Source organism: Natator depressus, chromosome 5, assembly GCF_965152275.1.
Source record: "Natator depressus isolate rNatDep1 chromosome 5, rNatDep2.hap1, whole genome shotgun sequence".
NCBI lineage: Eukaryota > Metazoa > Chordata > Testudines > Cheloniidae > Natator > Natator depressus.
In genome coordinates, this window is record NC_134238.1 from 98,237,605 (window position 1) to 98,259,876 (window position 22,272).

Consider the following 22,272-nt stretch of genomic DNA (forward strand, 5'->3'; position numbering starts at 1 on the left):
GAGAGCCAACCACATAAGCTACCACCTAAGCCCACGATGAACCAACTAGCTCTGCCTCTGAACAGCACTGTGTTCCTGATGCTGCATGTGCTGTAGACAGACTAATGATGGGGTCTGCATGTATAATATTTGGCCACGGGCTATCACAGCACATGCAAAACTATTACAGTGTAGAAAGACCCCCTCACAACAGAACTGCTAAACAGGTTCACAAAAACTAATGTCATGAGCACATGGAATACACAATCAACCTTTTCAGATTTTGCAAATAGATCATTTATTTTCTAGATGTATTTCGTTGATCCTGAATTTAGCATCTGAAATCCAAAAACGTACATCTAGAGACTTGAACTGCTGATTTTAATAGACTTTGGATAGTGACAATAATATAATTGCTAATGCTACTGATAAAAAAAAATACTTGACCAGATTTTTATCTCTGAATACATTACGCTAGAAGAAATGGAGGGTTATTTTGGATTTCAGCTGATGTGAATGAGATCAGAATCTGGCCTTCAAACAATAGCTGACTGCCATGGAAACATCCCACGTGTGCTACAATACATGTTAGGCAAAGCAGAAAGATACAAAAAACTATGGGCTTACATAAGCCCACAAAAGAAAATAAAATTTGGCCATACAGACATCTATCCCTGGTGCTCCATAACACTGCAATGGGTACTCAGATGCCGTATGAGCTGCAGCATTTGGACACAACAGATTGAATTAAGGCTGGAAGAAAATAAAGCCTAGATCTGAAGTTCTTCTGGGAAAAGAGCTTTTTGTCCTTAACTCTGAATTTCCTTAGTTTAGTAGGTTTAAGTCAGGCCATTAATGTAGCTCTTTTAAAATTTAATTTCCTCAGTCAAGTTCACAATGTTCTCTGCTAATGCAATAAAAGAAAAATACAGACTGCAATAAAACTCTTTCTGGTAAAAAAAACAAAACAAACAAAAAACAGTATGAAGTAACTGCCCTGTTCTTAAAAATTCATGATCACAACTAGATTAACTATTGTTGCTTCTGTAATAGCTATTTTGAATTTCTGCTATTAGTGGGTTAACGACTCTAATACTATGAATTATGAAACTTATGAACAGAGACTACACAACTGTTTGAAGTGTTTAAAGACTTCATTTTATTTATATATAATTTTGTAAGTATAGAGAATGTTGCCTAACAAACAAACGTGTCTCTTTGTTTTGTCTTCCTGATTCACTGGCTCCAGAGACCGAATGATTTCTTAATACTAAATGTTGCAAGTGTATTCAGAAAAGGAAGAAAAATAAATTCAATTATATGTTAAATTCTTTGGGACAAATTTAGCTTTGGAATAGGTGGGCCCAACTTCCATTGGGTGGACTGGACAGATACCTAGTTACTCAAAATCTGAATTTGGCCCTTTAGTTTTGTTTGCATTCCAATTAAAAATAGCAGACAGACACTTAGGCTGGTCAGATGGAAATTCATCTTGATATATGCTAACTAGAAACAAACAGGAAAATGACAAATTTCCCATTCCCTCCCCCTATTTTCTGTCCAGCTCTATTTAGCATTTAAATATTGATTCTCTTCTTCAGAATACTTTAAAACCAGTAACTCAATCCTCATAACACTCCTGTGAGGCATCTAAGTATTACCTGAATTTTAAATTGGGAAAACTGAGGCAGAAAGGTTAAATAACTTGCCATAATAGAAGAGAGAATGTAAGAGCAGTTTTTAGAACTCAGAAATTTTTCGTTCCCTCACTGGCAGTCATATCATCTCTCTTACTCAGCAAAATGGAGGTTGAGGCTATTTGACTCAGAATTTTCCAGAGAGCGCTACATAAAAAGTCCCCCTTCTCTCTTTTTTCTGGAAAAGCTAGCACTTGAGAAAATAATTAAAAAAACCTATAATGCATCTTCTAGTACATTTGCCAGTTTCTAGGTCATTAGCATTTTGATTGACAACTTTTCGTCATTTGTAAAACTGCTCCTGTCGAAATAGTACATCTAATTGCTTAGCATTAGATAATGGATGTTTTGTTTCACCACTGCCCAACAGACTATTCATGCACAATGACATAATTCTCCCAAATGTGTAAAGATACATGCCAGGTCTAAAACTAAGCTACTGCATACCCAACAGATACACCACATCAGGGTAAACACTTGGAACACAAGCCATCTAAAACTTTGATTTCAGCACTGCAGGTAAGCGTGCTTGCCTTTCCCCCCCGCCCCCCTTGAGGCAAAAATTTCAATCAGAATGTTCTACAATAAGACCTTTTTGTCTAAACCAAAAGTCTCCAGTTGGTCATCCTCAAAAACTCCTTCACATGTCCCTTTTCTACAATACATGTAAACCTGATCATCAGAATTTTTCAGGCGATATTTGAAATGCTTAGTACAAACAAAATTTGTTTCTATACAAGGTGGAGGACACACAAATTCTGGATAAACTGGGTTCAGACAAGGTTTTTTTTTGTAATCCCACAACAATTTAGTAAATCTTTCAGTTACACGATTAGAAGTTTTTATACAGAAGCACATTGATAATAACTGGAATCTTTTGCTCACTTTTGACCCAAGTAGGATAGGAAAAAAACCCAAACCATAAAATTAGGACATTGTGTGGTTTTGCAATCCCCTTTGGGGAATTTTGGTCCATAAACTCACACGCTAAATAGATGCTGCTCATCTGGATAGGCTTTGCCCTCTGTGAGAGTTATAATATGGACAACAGTCGGAGATACAAGGAGACTGCTTAGAGGTCTAAAGCAGCAGGTCTCAAACTGTGGGTCGAGACCCTGTTTTAATGGGGTCACCAGGGCTGGCATTAAACTTGCTGGGACCCGGGGCCGAAGCTAGAGCCCCACTGCCTGGGGCCAAAGCCCAAGAGCTTCAGCCCTGAGTGGCAGGGCTCAGGTTACAGGCCCCCCCACCTGGGACTGAAGCCCTGGGGCTTTGGCTCCCCTACCCGGGATGGTGGGGCTCAGGCTTTGGCCACCCCCACCTGGGGTGGTAGGGCTCGGGCTGCAGCATTGTCTTTGGTTCCCTCTCATGGGGTAGAGTAGTAATTTTTGTTGTCGGGGCGGGGGAGGGGGGGAGATCACCATGCAAAGACATTTGAGAACCCCTGGTTTAGAGCATGGTGGCTGGAAGGGGGCTGGCTGGGGAACAAGACTATGGCTGTGGTGGGTGTGGGAAGTGAGGAGGGTTAGGGAATATTGTGGTCGGGTAAAAACTAGTCAGCAGAGGTTTAGGTGGGTGGCAAGTGGATGTCAAGTGTCAAGGAAAGACCAATAGGAAAGATATCTGGAAGAGGTGCAGGTCCCATCCTCTCAACAGACTACCAAAACCCTATGTGCATGCACACCCATTTCCTACCAGCCTTCTTCCTCCTGACAGGTGCTCTGTTTTTCTGATCTGGTCTTGCTTGATTCAGCAGCGAGTGGAAAAAGTGACCAAGTTCACTGTTTTACTCATCTTCAATCAGAAATTTCCAAAGCTGCTTACAGATGACTCTGACATACAAGAGCGTGCTTTGTGTGCGTGACACAGGATGTAAAGATTTCCAGGAAAATCAAGGTCTTGTCATTGGCTCTGTTCTCTTAGAATACAAGTTTCTCCGTTTATGTTAAACTAACATGCTTTGGTGGGTAACTGGATTAGAAACAACAGTTTGGAAGGGCCAAAGGGTCTGCACTACTTTGTAATAAACATCTATATCACCAAGATATTATTAGATTACCTATCAGCTCTCTTTGATGAATTACTTCACCTGCCTTGCACTCTGAGGGACAGAGGATGGTGTTGTAGTTAAGACACTGGACTGGGACTCCCAAGATAGGATTCAATTCCCAGCTCTACCATATTCTTCCCATCTGACCTTCAGCAAGTCATCTACTCTATCTGTGCCTCAGACAGCCTCTGTAAAATGGAGATGATAATCCTTCCTTTCGCCCATACTTTGTCTGTGCTGTGTATTTGGATTATAAATGCTTTGGGGCAGGGAGTATTTCAGGTGTACATCTTTTACAATGCATCAGTATAGTGCCTAGCACAAGGATATTCTGATCTCAGTTGGAGCATCTTGCCAATACTAACAATGAAATGTTGCCTAACTTTACTTGGCTTCTGTGTCATCTGAGAATTAGTTCAGGGAAAAACAAACTACCACCATACTGGTACCCATTTCCCAAAGGGATCTGACTGCTTTAAATTTAATTACTGTTAATATACATACATGGCCAGAATCATTCCTCAGATATGCACCTACACTCCCCCCACCCACCCAATTTCATCAATCGTTTAAATATTTGCTCATTTTATTAAAAAACAATCTGATTTTCAGTTCAGTCTTCATCTTTAGCACAAAAATCTCTAAAAACTGCACAATTCAACTCTCTCCAATGTCTGTGTTACATCATTTCAGTGTCTTTCATATCTTAGTGTGTAACATACATGATGAAGCTTCCACTTTTTTTTGGACAGTTCACATTTAAACAGTTTCTATTAATATTTATGGAACTGTAATTATGTCTATTGGAAATTGAGAATCTGTGCTGTGCTTTAATAATTTATTACTTGAAGCAAAGAACAACAGTGTAATGAATAGCATGATGATTAAGAATAAAACCAAGAAATTTAGGTCACACAGTTATCAAACTGACTCTGATCCATTTTCTATTTAACCATAAGAAATAAAGCAATGTTGATTTACATTGATTTACATCATGAAGTAAAGCCGGTCTCAAAGGAAAACCATAGGAGAATACTAAACTATAGGAAAATACTAATGGGCCCAAGAAGAACAAATTGATTCAGTGAGGTAGAATGCTTTATATTGGTACTGTATACTTGTATTTTTTTTAAGCTTGAATATTATACATTGGAAATATGTATTTTCATTATATATTTTATCTATATAATTAACACTAAAAGAAAAGGAGTACTTGTGGCACCTTAGAGACTAACATCTATTTGAGCATAAGCTTTCGTGAGCTACAGCTCACTTCATCTGATGAAGTGAGCTGTAGCTCACAAAAGCTTATGCTCAAATAGATTTGTTAGTCCCTAAGGTGCCGGAAGTCCTCCTTTTCTTTTTGCAAATACAGACTAACATGGCTGCTACTCTGAAACCTATAATTAACACTGACAATTAAAAATAAGTTTAGCTTTCAATTGCGTACTATTGCATAATCTGAAGAAAACAGTATTTTATACTGAACCAGTACCTATTATTCTCCTTCTCAGAGTCCAGCATTATTTGTATAATATATTAAATGGCAAACATCTATGTTAAGGAATATTGAGACTAATTTTAAACAAGATCATACAAAGGCAGGAAACACAGAAGTTAAAGGTATTTGTCAACTTGAAATCTAGTCACTGAAATAACAAATTGTTAAAAGCAGTTTGTTAATAAACTTGCCCCCAAATGCTCCTTGTTAGTTTTTGTGACTTTACAATCACATTTTTCCCCGCCTTTCAAGAAAACATTCTTCTCTCCTGCTGTTGCTGTATAAAAGACCCACACAAACCAACAAGAGAAAAACAGAGTATGGATCTATTCCTGAAAGCTGATCTGTTTTGGTGGCCACCTTGAGATCAGGGTCTAACAGACTGCACAGAAGTCCTGTGAAACATACAAATAAAAGTAACTGGAAATAAGATGGAGAAATCCACCCCCCAATTTCTTTCAGTTACAGTAAAATTAGAGTGTTACTTATTAAAACTGTAGGTAAAAAAATCATCAGGACAAATGTTCTCTTTTTAAGTTCATGTCGTCTCTAGAGTACCAATAGCAATTTGGCCATTGGATATTTTATGGTTTATCTTGTCACAAATTTTCATTTGAAAAAAAATTTTTTTTTAAGTGAAAAAATGGCCTTTTTATAAAAATTCTTCATTTTCCCAAAACTGAATTCCCTGCCCCCCCCCAAACTGGAAAACAAACAAACAAAAAAACCACCACACACATACCCGGTTTTCCCTCCTCTCTTTCCTATCTGCTTTCCCTTTTTCAGTGGCAACATGGAAAAAGGGGGGAAAAAAGGGCAGTGGGGGAAAAGGGTACGAAGGAAGAGAAAAAAACGGACAGATGAGAAAACTTTTCAAAATTTGTGAGAAACATATTTACATTTTTCTACCAGCTACACTAAAAATATAAATGTTTAACTAGAAAAACAGCAACAGGAAATGCTGATGTACACAATGCAGCCAAGTTAACATAGCCATTGAAACAATAATGGGATGTCTAGTTTAACATTACACTTCTACCTGAAATTTGTTTATCTACAGCTCCACACAACAGCTAAGACTAAAAGAGCTGAAAGATTGGATAATAAAAACCATAGGTGTAGTTCTTGAAACTATTTTTAACTTATTTTTTAAAATAGGCTAGATTTCAAGTGGGTGTTTAACTTTTGTATTTCCTAATTTGTTGTTGAGCCTTAAATATGCATTAAAGTTGATGGAATAATGTTTGCCATAAGATAAGGGAAAGATCTATAGACTGTATATTAGGATACCACAAAGGAAGCACATTAGTCTCTGCTAAAATTCCTACCAGATGCCTAAGGCACATGTTTCAGAGTTCTTAACTATTATATATTTTTTAAATAAATATTTTCCCCAAACTACATAAGTGAGAATATCCTCCTTGTGGGTGGGCCCATGAGGCCACGAAGAGCCCCATTACAGTCAAATGGACTCCATGTGAGTAGAAGGGTCCATCCACACACAGATAGTTGCAGGATTTGGGCCTTAATCTTTAAAGTCTTGGCTCTGCTGCTAAATAGACCAGACAGAGAACATCATCCGAAATCTGGCACACCTCTTGTTAGCTTGCCCAAGTTTTAACTCTGGGATTTCTGTGAAAATTTCTGTCAAGTATCATATTTGTGTTAGGGCACTGGCTGATCTCTCCTGAAACACAACTTTCAACCTTAATTTTTTTTATTTTTTTTTAAAATAACTGTTTGGGAATAAGCTCATGAACTGTGCCTGGAATGGAATCAGTGTCTAGACAATTTGAGAGAGCACCCTGCTGGGTACGTACACTGATTCAGGGTTTACACTGCTCAGGACTCTCAGCACTCCCTTTTCCTCCTGAATGCTGACACACTAATGAAAAAGTGGTGGCTCAGGAACCATTTGTAAATGTGGGCAATTGACATTAGTTTAGTAATGACTTGATTACACAAGACCTAATGAAAAAAACAAAAAAAAAAAACGTTACCCAGTACAATAATTGGGAGAAGGACAAAAGAAAATACCTGCATACATTCACGTTCCGTTGTGGGGAGCTGTTTCAGTATTGCCAACTCTTGCAATTTTATTGGGAATCTCATGATATTTGGTGTTTAGCTCATGGAATACTTTGATTACAGGAAAATCTCAGCTTTCATTTAAAAATAAAATCAAAAGTTTCTAGACTTCATGATGGCAAAGAGCAGTTTGAAAACATGACCCAAGTGAACTCCAAAGTTTCAAAAGCCAGACAGCAAATACAGTAAAAGCGGTTTTATCCAGCACTTCACCAACCGGAAAGTTCTATAAACCAACATTTCTGATGTCCATTGAAATGCCGGTTTATAGTCTGGTTGGCATGGGGCCAGCCAGGGGAGTGCTGGATCCGTGGGCTGCTCACCTCGGGCAGCTCCCTGCAAGCGGCAACCTGTCCTGGTTGCTCCTAGGTGGAGGTGTGGCAGGCGGCTCCGTGCGCTGCCCCCGACCCAAGCGCTAGCAATGCAGCTCCCATTGGCTGGAAATTCCGGCCAATGGGAGCTGCCGGGGTGATGTCTGCAGGCAGAGGCAGTGCACAGAGCCACCTGCCACGCCTCTGCCTAGGAGCAGCCGGGACAGGTGATTGCTTGTGGGGAGCTGCTCGAAGTGAGCGGCCCCTAGATCCAGCACCCTGAACCCCCATGCTCCAACCTGCTGCCCCGAGCCCCCTCCTGCACCCAAACTCCCTCCCAGAGACCATGCTCCACATCCCAACCCCCTCCCTCTTAGTTAACTAGCATTTTTCACTTACCGGCACCTCCTATTTCCCCCCCTATGTCAAAGATAAAACAGCTTTTATTGTAAAAAGAACATAGAAATTATTATTTCGTAAAACCCTCATGGCTATTAAACTGACCTCATGATTTTTGAACACTTGTGGTTGGCAATACTATCGTTTCCTAAAAATCACTGCTATAAAGCGCAGTTTTTCTCCTTCCTCAAAATAAAACTGTCTCAGTTCCCACTCAAGGACAGGAACCTATACAAGAACAAACATATGAGTAGTTGAGCAAATGGTTAACTAGACAGCAGTGTGTGTCCTACCAGGTAACAACAAGGTACTTCAGGGTCTTGTGATTAGTATTCTAGTCCCCCTCACCAACCCATTTAGGTTCTTCATCAGGATCCCACTGAAGTTAATGGGAATTTTGATGAAATCCTGGATTAGACTTTTCTTCGGTTTCACCTGCAAATTTCAGATTCTAATCTGAATTCAACCCAGATTCAAATTTAAAGTAATGATCGCCTGAAATAGCTGAGTTTCACTTGATTCCATGCGAACACAAAGTGATCCATTAAATTATAGAAAATAAACAGATGCAGACAGCTGCTCTTCCTCTCCCTCCCCGCCGCCAGTGGCATACATCAAGCAAGAATTTGGCTCCAGATACAACTTAATTTTAATACATCTTGACGAAGCTTAAAGTCTGATGTTGCATCATTTGCTACTGTAACCCTAGCATTGTATATTCCCTCACCTTTGTATATAATATGCTGTACACATTATTTAATGGAAAACAGGTATTGTAATAAGCAATTGCAATAAACAAGAGCAGTGTTTTCTGAAGCAAGGGGCTAGCCCCCGGCCCCTCCCCTGCTGTTCCCCCTCCCCCACGCTGCCGGCACAATGCTCTGGGCGGCCAGGAGTCAGGGCTGTCAGAGGGCAGGGAACAGGGGGGGTTAAATGGGGGCAGCGGTCCCAGGGGGGCAGTCAGGAAGGAGGGGGGGGTTGGATGGGGCTGCGGAGGGCAGTCAGGGCAGGGGGTGGTAGATGGGGCAGGAGTCCCGGGGAGGGCCGTCAGGGGACTAGAAGCAGGGTGGGGATGGCCACACCCCCCCTCCCCTAACCGGCCCTCCATACAATTTCCAAAACCCGATGCGGCCCTTGGGCCAAAAAGTTTGCCCACTCTTGCTCTAACTAGTATGTTGAGTGAATGATAACAGAAAGGCAGTGGATGGGGTAGGAGTCCCAGGGGGGCCGTCAGAGGACGGGGGGGGGGGGTTGGATGGGGCAGGAGTCCCAGGGGAGCCATCAGGGGGCGAGAAGCAGGGGAGGTCGGATAGAAGGCAGGGGCCGGGCCACACCTGGCTGTTTGGGGAAAAACAGCCTCACCTAACCAACCCTCCATAAAATTTTGGAAACCTGATGTGGCCCTCAGGCCAAAAAGTTTGCACGCCCCTGCTCTAACACCACATGGGCAGGACAGAAGTGGTAGCAGTTGGTTTCATTTTTCTGAAGGACAGGCTCATCTTTCAAAAGTTTGAGAACCACTGAACTGGTGTAAGACAGCATCACAATCTGCATTTCAGTCCTTTTTGCCAACCTTCATGTGTATGAATAAATGTTATTTTTGGTTTGGGGTAGAGGGGTAAAAAACAACACAGACATTGTAGACTCATAAGAAGATGTACATAAATATAAAATCTATAATCTTAGGGCTTATCTTCACTACTGTGCTAAAATCGGCACCACTGTATTGATGTAGTGGCCTCGATATAGCGCGTCTGGTGAAGGCGCATTATGTTGATGGGCGAGTGCTCTCCCGCCGACATAATTACTCCACCTCAGTGAGAGGCGGAAGCTATGTTGGTGGGAGAGTGTCTCCCACAGACAAAGCGGTGTCTACACTGCGCTAAGTTGATGCAAGTTATGTTGCTCAGGGCTAGTGTTCCCTCTAATTTTTCCCACCCATGAGTGAATGAATTTTTTTGTGCGCACCATTGTGGAGGTGATGTTTGACACATCACCTCCATATTGGTGCACATTAAATTCATGTGGTGGGGTTGGGGCCGAGGGATTTGGAGTATGGGATGGGGCTCAGGGCTGGGGTATGGGAAGGTGAGGGTTCCAGCCGGGGGTGCGGGCTCTGGGGTGGGGCTGGGGATGAGGGGTTTGGGGTACAGGCTGCCCTGGGGCTGTGAGGGAGAGAGAGAGAACGAGAACTCCACCCAGCTCTCTCCCCACGCAACAGCACCTGGGCTGGGAGGGGGGAGGGGGAAGCAGCTCCGGGGCTGGGTTGGGGCCACAGGAGGGAAGACTCCCCCAGCCACGGCAGGTCTGTGCCAGAGCTGGGTTGGGGGGCAGGAGAGGGGCACGTCTCCCCCCGCCGTGGCAGGACCGTCCGTGCTGGGGCTGGGCTGGGGCCATGGAGGAGTGCGTCCTCCAGCTGCGGCAGGTCCATGGCTAGGCTAGGCTAGGCTAGGTTGGGGCCAGGGCTGGGGGAGAGGACCCTCTCCCTGCTGCAGCCCGAGTGCCTGCATGGCGCTTAATAGGCTGCTGCATGGTTGAGCAGCTTAAAGGGAACTTAGCTCAGGGTACGGTTTTTTTACACCCCTGAGCAACGTAACTTACATCGACTTAAGTGGTGGTGTAGACAAGCGCTTAGTATTCAAAGACCTGCTTCTCTGCCCTCTGTGACAACAATAAAACCTAACTCTGCCTTTAAAAGCCTCAAGGCTATTTTTTACAGTTAAATTTAGGCGACACTGAGAAAACTGATGTTTAGCCCTGACCTCAACATAGAATACATGCTGAGAATACATCATGATTTGAAATATAGTTCCAATAAGAAACCCTTTCACATATTACAATCAAATTACTGATTCTTGTTTTTAATCTAATATTCAGTCTATTTCTGTCTCTTTTAAACAAACAAACAAACAATCTGTTTACCATTTTCTGTACACCAGATTCTTCTTCTCAAAAGCTGTGATTGTGTAATTAACCTTTCTGACAACTGGGGGCGGAAAAGAGCACCTGGATTTCCAGATGGGACACACTGGTGCACTCTGCATTATCGCTAATGGCAGAAACTCAGGACATGCTCACTGCAGAACGCTAAAGAAACAATGCCCTTTGTTAGAAAAGCGTCTGACAGTGAGCATGCAGCTGACTGTTAGATCACCCTGTTTTACTTACAAAGCACAAGCCATTTCGGACACTCATTTATTAAACAAAAGGTAGCATTCATGTTCAACAACAAGACTCGACTTGACAGGTGGCTGCAAACAACAAAGTGCTGTAAGGGATGCCCTTTCTAGGCTATGAGCTCATCCCATCCATGCTACTGTTTTCTCATTGAGCTGTTAGGACTCCTACAGAATCCAGTTTTCTTCTTCAGTGGACCTCTCAGAGCCCTGGGAATCTCTCCTATTTCCTCCTTTGTGTTCACTCTCCCTTTCACAGCAACTTCCCTTATGGCAGGGGATCCCTCCACTGTCACTAATGCCATCCTCCCAGTTGGATAGAGGGGTTTCTAAGAGCAAGGACAGACAGTCTCACCCTCCTCTTGAAAAGCCTTGCAATATGTTCTACTCCCAACCCTTCCAGCCTTGGACCAGAAGAGACCTCCTGGCTCATCAAGTCCAGTCCTTGCTCAAATAGACACTCTGTCATATAATCCTTATGGGATTATGTTCTAGAACTAAACCAGAATCTGCTGCCACTGGGGTTTCATTCACTTTGTCAACTTCTGTTAGCTAATGCACGGATTCATTTAACAAAGCAACATACAGCACCGACAGGCCTGCACATACTTTTGCACATTTGAGAACAGTACAACAATTATACTTGCTATACCTCAGAGAACAATTAAAAAATCCCAAAGTACAAAACCTCTGAGTGCTAATCCTTTTTTATTATGGTCTTCTAATAGGTATTCATCACAGAAAGCAGTTTACTGTTACATAGCAACCCATGTCAAATCTCAGCAGCTGAAGTTAGAACACTTATGCCATTTAAAAAAAATAACTGCAGTTGGAATCGGTCTATAATTAAATTGCATCAGAAAGCTTCACTAGTTTGAACGATTCACAGAGCCAGATTCTGTTCTCAGTATTCTCTGGTATAAATCTGGATTAAACAAATCTGAATGTCACTTTAAATATGAACAACTTTTACTTACTCGACAATCCCTCTGTAGTGTTTTCATCAGTGCGCTGTATGTTTCTGAGTCAAAATACAGTCCTTCATGCATCTCTTGCAAGAAATCCAAGTCTTTAAATGTGGGGTTGGATTTCTCCCTTTCTTTTCTTGATGCTCTCCGTTTATAGGTAGAGCCTTTCAAGTCATATGTGAAATGCATTTTCATTGCCCGAGGCAAAACATTGTTCATCACGACGATTCTGATGTTAATGCCCCCTGACTGAACACAGTATAGTCCATAAAATTTTGGTAAGAGAGTCCTTGGATTCTGGTTCAAATTCTAAAAAAATACAAAAACAAAAAACAAACCACACCAAAAAGTTAGAATAGATTTTTTTAAACATTCACATTTTAGAGGGGTTTTCACACTTAAGCATATTAACATTGAAAAAGGGGTGTGTGTTACTTTATATTCTAAACAATTTCTTTGACCAGTCAGTCACTCTCTCCATCCCACTGGGCCCAAACTTGAAAAAGCTAGCACAACCCAGGAGAAGAGACTGCTTAAATGAAATTGAGGGATCTGGGTGACAGAAGCGTCAGGGCCAAAAAAATCAAAGAAATGCCCATGACATCCCAAAAGCCAGGCCATGTCTCCCTATGCCTGGGCACTGAGGCAGCGAGAGCAGGGGTGTAGAGGGAAGAGACATGGCCTGCTGATTCCATTTTATGTCACTTTTGGCCACGTGGTTCGCTCTGTACATTTTAAGCTCCTGACATGACCACATTTCCTCTTCTGCACTGCCTTGAAGAGAACCACAGTCTTTCATCATTGCACACTATAGGGTGTCTTTGTCCTCTTGCATGGGGTCTATTTAAATTAGGTCAATAGCATAGCAGAAACTCAGCATTTTTGCTGCTTTTGGCCTTAATGTGCCCTCATGAGAGGGCTCTCGCTTGAGTCTAGAGATGGACTGAAGACTTAACAGAACAACCCTCTCACCTAAAGAGGTTTTTTTAAGGGGTTTGGTTCCCATTTCATTCAAGTCACCTCTGGTTTAGGTTTTGTGAAACAAAAGCCCGACCCAGTGAGGTTTTGCAAAACCGGAGTTACTGCCAATTTTGGCTATGTTTATTATAGCCCAGATTGTTGTCTACTTCAGAATGCAAAAAAGTAATGATCCTTTTACGACATCACAGTCTGTCAAAATGGAAACTATATCGTATCCCAAATTCAACAGCAGGCCAAGCATCTAGCAGGAGAGGATAAGAGATGGGAAGGCAAGAACCATATTTTAGACACTCATATCTTGAATCACTATCAACATGAAAAACAGGTGAAGAAGAAATTATTTCTATTTTAAGTCTGTTATGGTTAAAAGTTCCCCTTTACAACTAAAGAAAGAAAGTTCCTACTTAAAGAGCCTCGATACAGGAATCGCATGAATTAAACCTTTTTATTTTGGTAAATGCTTGTGTGTATAATGTTAACTTTGTGAATGGTTAGTTCACAAAAACAAAGCAGAAAAGCCTTTATAATGTGTACTTGTATGATGGCCAATTCAGACATAAATCAAACAGATTATAAGGATTAACAATGAAGACAACCAGCTATGATATATTTTCTGAATCTTTAAATGAGTGAAGTCTCTTTACACAAACATTCAAACTCACAGTTACTTTATATTAGCTTAATACCACCACCATCAGATAATCATGGTAAATTTCAAATAAATGAGGTGGAAAGTGTCCACATGTGATTTTATTTTTTGAAAGGGGGTTGGGATGATGGGGACACATCTGTTCACTACAGGCACAATCCTGCAAGATGCTGACCATCACCTGAGAGGTGTTGAGAGGTTTGCCTCTTCAAAGCTCAGTGGCTGTCAGGAAGAATGCAGCCTCTTGCAGGATTTAGTCCTATTTGTTTCTGATGGTCATTTTATTCACTTTGCTGACAATCGGCCCATATTAAAGAGACAGTCAACTTAGTTGAAGCCCCAAAATATATCTGGTTAAAAATTAATATTTTTAAAGAAGTTATATGAATAGAATTTTTTTCAACAAAATGTTGTTCTGCTAATATAGGAAAACCCAAGATTAAAGCAGTTTAGAAACTGAAGGGAAATTGACCAATCTAGTTTCTTTGGCCTCCTTGAATGAAATGCAAAGGGCAAACAAACAAATGGAGAAAAATAAATTAGACTTTTAACAGTTCTTTCCATTTTAATACTAAATTATTATGAACAAAGATAAGAATTATATTAAAATGGAACCATCTTGATAGTGTCCCTTTAGCATTTAAGGTAACAGTGACTTTGACCCATAGGTTAAATTACTTTTTGCTGGTGAGTGCATGCCCACAAAGATGTTGTCTTTTAAAGTGTAAAATGTATAAAAATATTAAGATAAACATTAAATAAAAATTGACAAAAATACTGGAAGACAATGAATGAAATTATTCAGAATAAAAGGAGATGTGAAACATGAAGGATATGGAAAACGTATAGAAGTAGAAAAATTAATGATCTGCAGTTACTCACCATGTAGTAACCTGGTAACAGCTTCTGAAGAAACTCAGCCTCTTTGTGTTGAACTGTTTTGATGATGAATTCATCATCACTAGTTACAAAAAATAAAGACCCGCTGGCACCAGGATTGGATAATTCTATTAAAGGCTCACTGCAGATTGAATACTGAAACAAAGACAAAATGGAGTTTGCAGCCAATACAGGTGGTTTTCAATATAAAAATCTTTTAAAAGAATGGCTGGTACAAAGGGGGAGGAGGAAGTAAGGAAGATGGTTAAAGTTCCTCGATTCTCAAGGTGCCACAGCCCCTGCATAAGTTAGGCCAAATAGGTGATCATCCAACAGTTGAGAATTGGAAGAGCATGGACATGTTCCACAACCCCCACATTATGGTGAAGAGGCAGCCTTCTGCCTCAAGAATACATACTGCAATTTGCCTTTACATTAAATAAAAAGTAGAAGATAGAATATTTTAACTGATGGGAATCAGATGTCTTATAGGGGAAAAAGAGAAAATCTATATATTTATAAATGTTCCACTGCATCCATGTTAATTCACATTTCATGCCCCCACTCAACCCTCTTAGTATCCATCTCCTCTCCAAACCCAGTAATCAAGGGATTTTCATTTGTAATAAACTGAAGAGCAGGATTAATATGCTAATAAAAAATCTTTGTTAAGAATCTCTTTTCCTCTATTTAAAAAAGGCATAGTTAAGGTCAATAACTTCATACACATTGAAATTGTAGCACAGTAACATTAATAAGGGAGTGCCCTGCAAACAAACAAACTATACTTAAAAAAAACGTGTTTTAAACTATTTACGTACGAGGGGAATAATTCTTAAAATAGAAGTATGTTTTCTGGTCTTTTTACAACTGCAAGAGTGGCTGTTCCTTAAACCAGTAGCCCTTTCCACCAGGACTATCAAGAAAAGTGACTGAAAAGGGCTGGGCTTCATTATAAGAAATCATTTTTTATAAACTAAAACCAAGTACTATTGAATTCAAAAGGAGTTCTGTCACTGATTTCAGTGGGACGAGGATTTGGTCCTATAGACATCAGTAGATGATGCTGCGGAGCAGAGATGTCCAAGAACAAGGGGGCAGAGGTGGGGAGAGGAAGAGAAGGGAACAACAACAACAACAACAAGTATGCTTAGGGGGAAAATATAGTTTAAAAAATGAATGCTTGCTCTGAGTTCAAATGTTTCACCATGTAGTACATATTTTTAAAAAGGTAATGCATTAAATTTTCACTTTTATTTTAGTAATGTTATACTATACACCTTTGAATCAAGAGTGTCTTTACATTCTGTTATTATCCACATTTCTAGCCCATCCTACCAATATATGCAGCCTCAATAGTGAAAAATATTATTGCTATGAGGTTTTGAAGCCAATTATTTGGAATAGTAAAATATAATAAACTACATTATTGCAATAAAATAGGGATGGTCTATAAGGAAAATCACAAATCCAGGATTACAAGTTATGAGACAAGGATCTCATTTTATCCTTGAGGGTTTTTTTTTTTTTTTTTTTTTTTTGGCAAAAGAAGCCGCCTAACCCACAAAGTTTTGCTCAACCTAACCTTGAGCCTTTTGCTCAAGACTTAAAAAAGAAAGATAAATAGTTTGTGATCAACACATTGACATCCTGAATACCCATGTTTTGTATACTTTCCAGTCACCATTTATTTGTACAAGCTGTTCAAATTTATTTTTTCCCCTTCATCCTGCTTCCTGCAGTGCTTCCATACTGTACCATTTGGAAGACGGCAAAGCTACAACAGCTGTGCCCCACCAATGCAAATTAACAGTGTAAACCTACTTAGTGTTGCTGAGATACTTTTCATTCCATTTCTCCCCTCCCCCTCTCTCTCTAACAGGAACCAGTATAAAAGAGCAATCCCACTGTTTTCAGTTGCTGTATTGCAGCCTGAAAAGAAACGGTTTAAGACAACAGAATTTTGAATCACATCTAGTATAGTGGATAGGGGCTGAGGTAAGAGGTTGTAAATGGGGAGTGATTTTATTGTCAACTGATTTTAATTAAAAAATCCAACTCCTTTAGAAGCAAATAAAATAGTAGCAGGGCTAAAACCACTGTAGCACTTTCTAGAAATAAAGAAAATGGTTCAGGTACTTCTTCTGGCCTAACACTGTGACTGTTATAACTAGAGAGAAGACGGTCAAATCTGGATCAGTTTTAAACAAATTCAGGGCTGAGTATATAACAGCAGCAAAATCTCAAGAGATATTCTCATGAGATTTCTGCCATTTTTCGTCAAGGATTTCAGTCATATCAAAACTGGAAAAACTGGTTCCAGCCTACCAGTCAGTCAGTGGTTTCTGATCTCAGGATTACAATCCAATCTCCCCTGGAATTCAGGGCTCCACTTGAGATCGCTCTCATTATAATATGTGGCCCTAGAGACTCTTTAATTGAATCTACAGAGATGTGAATGAATCAAAAGGCTATAAAAATGAAGTACTGCCTACAGTGGAGATTTGCCCCCGTTATAAGTATTGGTGGCTAACCAGAGGGGAAGCGGAACTGGTACAAACCTATAAGCCACAAATTCCACTGGTGTAGTTTACTCCTGCTTGAAACTGGGTTCAGTTGCACTGGTACAAATTGGTTGTGACAGCTTTCCCTGTCTGCACTGGGGTAGCTTCTCTGGTGGCCAGCCACTGCTGGCTGAAATCCACAGTGTAGACAAGGCCTAAGACTATAGTGTCTCCAGACCCATCTTTTAAAAAGATTAGGGCAAGACAGATTTGCCCTTAGACTTTAAGGTCAGAAGGGACCATCATGATCATCTAATCTGACCTCCTGCACATCGCAGATCACAGAATCTCACCCATCCACTCCTGAAATAGACCCCTAACCTCTGGCTCAGTTACTGAAGACCTCAAATCATGGTTTAAAGAATGAAAGTTACAGAGAATTCACCATTTGAACCAGTTTAAACCCGCAAGTGACCCATGCTTCAGAGGAACGCAAAAACCCCACCAAGGTATCTGCCAATCTGACCCATTGGAAAATTCCTTCCCAATCCCAAATATGGCAATCAGTTTAAGTATTGTATAAGCATGGCCTTTGTGAAACCTACAGCCCAACAAATATTTCCATGTAACTAACACAAATAACCCAAAGGAAAGTTTGACTTTAATTTGAAGTTAGGATCAGTATAAGGCACCCAAGTACTAGCATGATGCGCCTGTGTTTGGGTTGCCAACACCGCAGGACAATATTCGTATTTTAAAAACTAAGTAGGCTAGTTTCACAGTCCAAGCTGAGAGAAATATATGAAAATAAACTGGATAGAGATGGTCTAGAAATATTTTGATTCTTTTATTAAACCAATTTTGGTGTGTGTTTCACTTAAAATAATTGACAAATAGCTTATTAACATTCTTTCAACTGTAAAGAATCTCAGTGGTTAACATAAGTAAAAATATTTGTAAAAAAATTCAGGTTTTTTTAAACCCCACATTGGACCTTTAAGCACAAGGAATGCAAAAAGCTGCTGGGCCTCCATATTGGAGGGACCCCACAGCTCTGAAGTGAACTGGCAACTTGCAAAATGATCTGATCTTGCCCTCTTAATGAATGGGGAAGACACCCTACACAGACCCCTTCACAACCTTGGCAGCAGCAGATTTGTAGGGGGAGGAATATCTTGGACCATCCTCTTTTTGACAGTGTTGGTCCCCACAAGGTAGAAAGTCAGACTTGTGTAACTTACAGCAAGGTTGTTATATTTTCACATTTGAGCATGCGCATGACACACACAGTCTGAGTAGGACCCTACCAAATTCTCGGCCATGAAAAAAGCATCACGGACCATGAAATCTGGTCTTCTGTGTGCTTTTACCTTAGACTATACAGATTTCACAAGGGGAGACCAGCGTTTCTCAAACTGGGGGTCCTGACCCAAAAGGAAGTTTCAGGGGGGTCACAAGGTTATTTTAGGGGGGTTGTGGTATTGCCACCCTTACTTCTGTGCTGCCTTCAGAGTTGGGTGGCTGGAGAGTGGTGGCTGTTGGCCAGGCGCTCAGCTCTGAAGGTAGCACCACACCAACAGCAGCGCAGAAGTAAGGGTGGCAATACCATACCATGCCATCCTTACTTCTGCAGAGGCTCTGCCTTCAGAGCTGGGTTCCCAGCCAGCAGCCACCGCTCTCCAGCTGCCCAGCTCTGAAGGCAGCACTGCCATCAGCAGCAGCTCAGAAGTAAGGGTAGCAGTACCACAACCCCCCTACAATAACCTTGCGACCACCCCACAACTCCTTTTTGGGTCAGGATCCCTACAGTTACAACACTGCAAAATTTTAGATTTAAATAGCTGAAATCATGAAATTTACTATTTTAAAAATCCTATGACCATGAAATTGACGATAATGGGCCATGAATTTGGTAGGGCCCTAAGTATGATTATTAAGGGCTTGTCTACACTTGAAATGATACAGCAGCCGAGTTCCAGTGAGTTGCTGTATCATTTCAAAGTGGATCCTACCTATGCTGAAGGGAGTGGGGGCTCCTGTCACTATAGGTATCCTCCTCCCTGAGAGGTAGTAACTAGGTCAATGGAAGAATTCTGAGTTACTCTGCTGGGCTGACCTAACTTTTTAGTGTAGACCAGGCCTAAGACTGCAAATCAAAAGGAACAGAACAGAAAGTAGTCTTTACAAAGGTATCAATGTCTTTCTCAGGTCATCTCTTTTTCCATGTCAAGGTTAGAACATATGCATGTAAACACTATTTTCTTGTGAAGTACATAAATAAGGCAGTTAGCATAAGAGAGCACTCAATTAGAATTCAATTAGCAATATTCACATGAGTTTTAAATCTAATTATAATATTCATGTAGAGATAATTACCTGAACTAGCAGCAATACTCTAGGTATTAAGCTATCAATTAACATGGCAGGTTTTATAGCAATCACTTAAAAGCTGGAGAATTAAAAAAAGTTTTGGCAAAAGCTAAATTTATACATCAGTTACAAAATATAAAAACTTCTACTCCTCTTTAGAGCATCGTTAGCCATCCTCCTCCTCTGCAAGAGAACTAGAATCGTGTTCACATCACAATTTTTTATTTATTTATTTTGTCTTGGTAGTTCAGGGAACAATTACAAATTCTTACCAAGTAATCATCAGGCTTGATACCAAAAAGTTCTCTGAAGTAACGGAAAGCTAGAGGAGCATAGGTCTTAAATCTGAAGTCGGGGTAATGATGAGCCGGGGTCAAATTGCTGCCTTCACTGCATGAAAGAGACAAAATTAAGAAAACAGCAAAATATTATAAGACTTTTTTTTTTTTTTTTTTTTAAAGACTTTCTTTTTGCAGCTAGTTTTCCTTTAATACTTCCCACCATGATCACTGGCATCCTGTGACAAAAGTCACTCAAAGGAATTCGAAATAATGTAGATTCAAATGTCAATATAAAAGTGGTGCCAGGAAAACAGCAGTCTTGTATCCTCTCCTCACCCTGAGGGAAGTAACCATCATCATCATCAGTCACACCATCCATGGTTTAAGGTATGGTTTATACCAGCATCTCAGCCTTCCGTGTCCCTTCAGTGTTACTCTCTCTTGCAAACTAGGTCATGGCACTACCATAGGGTCCCTCAACCCCTATAACTTTTTAGTTTGGAACCAGTAACTTGCACAACTGGCTCTACACCTGGTTTTGGGTCTGCAAGACACACAGTGAAAAAGCCTCTGTTAATTACTGTGCTCAGCCAAAAGTGTTTTGCCCCACCACAGGTGCAGGCTGGCACATGACTGTGTGCTGAACTGGTTAAAAGAAAATTTTTTTCAGTGTGAACAGAGTACCCTAAACATGACCATGTTACTGGATTAGCTGTTCCACGGCCCCCGCCTTTCCTCCAGCCACAGAGAAACAAAAACAAAAGAAAACCCCACCTTTCTTGGGCAGGACATCCCAGAGTGCATTGCCATTTATATGTGATTCAGCTCTAGATGCATGTCCTGTGGGAATTCTACCCCATGCTAAGTGACTGTGGAATAGCTGCCCAGATAAACTGATACAAGACATGTTTCAGCAGCATAGTAGGATGTGTACCCAGACAGCTATGGCTGATAGCTGCTGTGTTAACACAAACTGAACTGTGTAACTTGTAACCAGATATAAAATAGCAGATGAAAGTTGTAATGCAGACAGGGTCTAAGACAGGGGTGGCCAACCTGAGCCTGAGAAGGAGCCAGAATTTACCAATGTACCTTGCCAAGGAACCACAGTAATACGTCAGCAGCGCCCCCATCAGCTCCCCCCACCCCCCACTCCTCCCATCCACCGGCAGCCCCGCCGATCAGCACCTCCTCCTCCTCCTCCCTCCCGATCAGCTGTTTCATGGCATGCAGGAGGCTCTGGGGTGGGAGGAGGAGGAGTGAGGGCACTGCAGGCTATGGGGAGGGATGGAGTTGTAAGGGGTGGAGTGGGGGCAGGGCCTGTGGCAGAGCCAGGGGTTGAGCAGTGACTGCCCCCCCGCCCATTGGAAATTTGGTCCCTATAGCTCCTGCCCCGGAGTTGGTGCCTATACATGGAGCCGCATATTAACTGCTAAAGAGCCACACGTGGCTCCGGAGCCACAGGTTGGCCACCCCTGGTCTAGGACATAATGCCCTAATTTGATCATTTCAGACTTACATCATGTACCCAAAGTTCATTTACCTTTGCGTAAATTTGTTTACAGTAGAAATATCTAACTTATTTTAAAAAAGTATAAATGGCTAGTAATCAAAGTAAGTATCTGAACATCTTGATTTCTTATACTCGAAGTTGTTTTACTACCAGAAATGAAACAGACAATCTGAAATATATTCCGAATATACGCACTGAAATTATATTAGTAACATATTGTGATGGAAGACGTTCATCCAGCTCATCTACATCTATCTTTTATTATCAGGGAAAAGTAGAAAACTGAACTTAACTCTGCAAGTTGGAAAAAAAGTTCTCTGAGCCTCCACAAAACTGACCCCCTAAACTCTCCAGCAGGAGATCAAGGGATAAAAGAACTGATGAAACTACAGGCTAAAAGTATTGCATCAGAGAAAACTGACTGGCTAGCCAGTCTCTACCCTGGTTGCTAGCTGCTAATAAAAGCTGCTTTTTCCAGATGAACTATTCTGCAGATTTTATAGGATATTACCACAAACTGTCTTAGATACAAAATCAGTTCCATTCATCTGTTTGTTGCTCCTAAAATGGCACGGCAAAGAGAAAACAAGAGATTAAGCTGGAACTGGTAGCACTGCCTATAGTTATGATTGCCTGACACCACCAATTATATGGTCCTATTTTCCATTGGCTATAACTTTGGCAAACTGTAATGATTTGGGCGAAACATTTAATCAAAAATGGTTCCCAATTATAAGATTAGGGAAAACCTAAACTGTTTTGCCCATGTTCAACTCTTATCACAATTTCATAAGGAAGCTCCAGTGCCTCCATGCTTTAAGCAGAGATTTGAAATATGGCAGGTGCATTGTCCTGACATCAGGGATGTGCCTTTTGCTGTTTTTAAGTAAGAACTCCCAAATTTGGCCAAGTATAAACTTTTGAAA

The 22,272-nt window shown here is 40.9% G+C and overlaps 1 protein-coding gene across 3 annotated transcripts in view; it reads right to left on the bottom strand.

Moving 5' to 3' along the window:
• Positions 1-22,272, bottom strand: part of PIP5K1B (phosphatidylinositol-4-phosphate 5-kinase type 1 beta) — a 185,406-nt gene that overhangs the window by 58,124 nt on the left and 105,010 nt on the right. For all 3 annotated transcript variants that reach the window (XM_074953282.1, XM_074953283.1, XM_074953281.1), the window contains 3 exons: positions 19,825-19,942; positions 14,682-14,834; positions 12,179-12,478 (listed from right to left, as the gene is read on the bottom strand). In XM_074953282.1, coding sequence (XP_074809383.1) covers positions 12,179-12,478; positions 14,682-14,834; positions 19,825-19,942 — 571 coding nt within the window. The remainder of the gene's footprint in view (positions 1-12,178; positions 12,479-14,681; positions 14,835-19,824; positions 19,943-22,272) is intronic.